Source organism: Sycon ciliatum, chromosome 7, assembly GCF_964019385.1.
Source record: "Sycon ciliatum chromosome 7, ocSycCili1.1, whole genome shotgun sequence".
NCBI classification, from domain to species: domain Eukaryota; kingdom Metazoa; phylum Porifera; class Calcarea; order Leucosolenida; family Sycettidae; genus Sycon; species Sycon ciliatum.
Window position 1 is genome coordinate 3,128,646 of NC_088649.1, and position 2,974 is coordinate 3,131,619.

The window sequence follows — 2,974 nt, forward strand, 5'->3', positions numbered from 1 at the left end:
CGCCGTGAAAAAAACAAAAAAGTTCACAGGCTCAGCTCTGTCGTTACATCAAGAGGATAGAACAGTAGCAATACAAGAAGTAGCAATGATACCGTATGTCCACTACACTGCATAATTTTTATTTCTATAGGAATGATTAGAAAGGACACCAGCTATTGACACCAGGAATGTAGCCATGGTTGGTCATGACCTGAACAAACTGGCTCGCATCGCTTCCAAAGTAGGCAACAATGACTTGGTGGTGGGTGATGGCATCATCATTGGTACTATCACCTGGCAAGTGAGCCTCTAGTGGCTTCCGAAGAAAGCTGTGCGGGTATTCGAGTAGCTTGGGGAAGAAGCTGGAGAAGAATGCCACATTCACAACGAACACTCCCGAGTCATACTCTCTAGCGTTGAACTTATCCATTGCTGCACCAACGTAGACTGCCAGTTCATCATGGTCGTCAAAGCGGGGTCCGGAGAAGTTTCCCCAAACTGTTCCTCTCCATGGTTTCATGTATCCATGGGACATGTGCGTTGTTTCTGCATCGATGACACACTCCTCGTCGCTTGTCTCCGCTGGGCACACGGACACATCAAAACCAGGCCTAACCAATCGCCTGGCAATACCAGCCAGTTGTCCTGGTGTGATGGATATTGGAATCAGTGCTGGTAGTGGTGGTAGTGGTGGTAGCGCGTCGTCTGGTGAACGAACAGCAATGTCACCGTTTACATGCCGTTCACACTGTTGGCCGTGTTGCTGGTCATTGACCATGCCGTGGCCATTGTTACCACTGGTACTCATCACATGTCTGCTTGGGTGATTGCGATGTCTGCTTGGATGATTGCGATGTCTGCTTGGGTGATTGCGATGTCTGCTTGGGTGATTGCGGCGCTTTGCTTGACCTGCGTGTGTCGTCCGACTGTTGGTCTCGAACATTGGTTGCTCATCGGCGTCGTCATCAGTGTAGCTGTAGGCACCATTGTAATCAACGTCACCATGCGCCTCACAGTCGATATCATGTTGCTCGGCTTGAGAGTAACCAACGGATCTGCGCTCATGTTCCCAAACTGGCTGCCTGCGCTTGTTACTGCTAGCCACCTGGGACAAAGCAGAGGAAGGTAGGCTCTCCTGCATTTCAAAGTCATCACCATGGAGATGATGCTTTGGCATGGTGTCCGCATTGCTGGTGCCGTTGCAGAGTATAGATTTGCCCTTGGCCAGGATCTCCTTTGCTGTCAATTGATGTATGTTCTCTGGTGGTGTTGATTCCAGAATTGCTTTCCAGAGCTGAAACACCTTCACTGCATTGTCTTCCAAAGAAATATTGTTGAACACTCGGAAATGCGACAAAGCCGTCGGAACTAACATGTTGGGGTCTTGACTGCGGATCATTCGTGCTATCTTGTACCCGCGAATATACTCATAGGCGTGGCTTCGTGACAGGCCAACCTCAGTTTTCGTCCACGCGTGAAAACAGCTAGTGCTTAGAAGATGCTCGTCGTATAGAATGGAATGGAGGGCTTGTCCGACGGCATAGTACGAACAATGTCTATTCTGCTTGATGATGCCTTTCCAGTGCAACAGCCTATCACCGACAGTCTGCGCCGTTAGTGCCGGAGCTACTCCTTCACTGCTTGCTGGCAATTGCGCCTCCAGTGATGGTGGTGAATCCAAATTGACCATCACGTCCATCACCACTTCATACGGTGAGGTCGCCCCGTGATTCTGCACAACCTTTGCTGCGGTCGACATTCTCGCTTCAGACTCTCACCTTCGTTCTTTCCTGAAGTTCTGCTTGGAAAGTTGGATGTCGTTGAGGTGCCGGTTGAGTTTCCGTCAGGCTTTTGATCAATGCACCTGTAAACAAGACAAATATACCAGTATTAAGTCAAGAAAAGAGTACTATGTGAAAACCTCTAGCTGCGAACAAGACAATAAGCCTGTATTCAATGTAGAAAGTATTCTTGCCCATGAACAAGACCCGAAACTTGTATGCCAGCGATGAAATAGGAAAATTGATTGGATGTCGTTGAGATCCCGCTTGCGTTTCCGTCAGGTTTTTAATCAATGCACCTGTGCGTTTCGGTGTTACTGTGACAAGAAAGGAAATGACACTGATAGCACTGCAGTAGCTGATAAGCTGTAAAATCCAATCTTACCAATGTGTTTTGAGTTTCTTCTCGGAAGCGATCCCCTGGCACCTCCGATACGATCGATTCGATCCCAAGCAGCTTGTCTACCACTGCTAGTTATTTATTTATTGCTCTAGACGCGGCTACTTCACAAACCTTCTTATCTTCTTCTTCAATCTAGCCGAGATGAGCGCACCGTACAGCTCCACAAGAAAACAAGGTCCAACTGAAAGAACATTAGGCCTGACTGTCGTTTATGTACAGCTGCTGAAATACAGGCGAGCTTGTCCCATTGGTCACAGCCACGCTCGGCACAGGGTGTATTCCGCTTTGGAACAATCATGATGTCCAGTGGTCGCGGGGGAGTTAGACCCACTTACGTTCTCTGCTGGATTGTGCACTTCAGTATACGATGTAAATAGAATAATATTATGTAATGTTGATTACAAAATCGTCATGTGCCCTTGTGGGCTTCTTCATTGCCGCTATGGGGCTGGTAAGTGATAACGTCACAGTACCTTCGATACGCATAGCAATGATCCCACTGGGGACAAACAAAAGTAGCGTCGTCTCCACCGAACCAGTTGTCAGTGGCAACATTATAGGAATCGTGTACATTTCTTCGTTTCTTCTTTGCTGTTTTCAGCGAGTGTTTGGTTTTCTCTTTGTCCTTGATCTCGACGGTGTTGGCGTGCTTATTACCTTACTGAGGCGTCTCTTATGACTGTAGCCAGTGTCACGGAGGATTTTATTGGCGTGACGAGGTAGAACGCCGAGATCGAGCGTGAGAAACGCTCTGCATTAGTAGCTCCTGTAGAATGTCTTCTGGGATGGCGTATCCATGGTCAACAAAGCC

At 48.0% G+C, this 2,974-nt stretch overlaps 1 protein-coding gene across 1 annotated transcript; it reads right to left on the reverse strand.

Moving 5' to 3' along the window:
- Positions 1–136: 136 nt before the first annotated feature.
- LOC135821328 (uncharacterized) lies at positions 137–2,347 on the reverse strand. Its single transcript, XM_065334387.1, has 2 exons — positions 2,275–2,347; positions 137–1,843 (listed from the first exon to the last, which is right to left on the reverse strand). Exon 2 carries the CDS (start codon positions 1,736–1,738, stop codon positions 137–139), a length of 1,602 nt encoding a protein of 533 aa, XP_065190459.1. The 5' UTR covers positions 1,739–1,843; positions 2,275–2,347.
- Between the last annotated feature and the right edge of the window lie 627 nt (positions 2,348–2,974).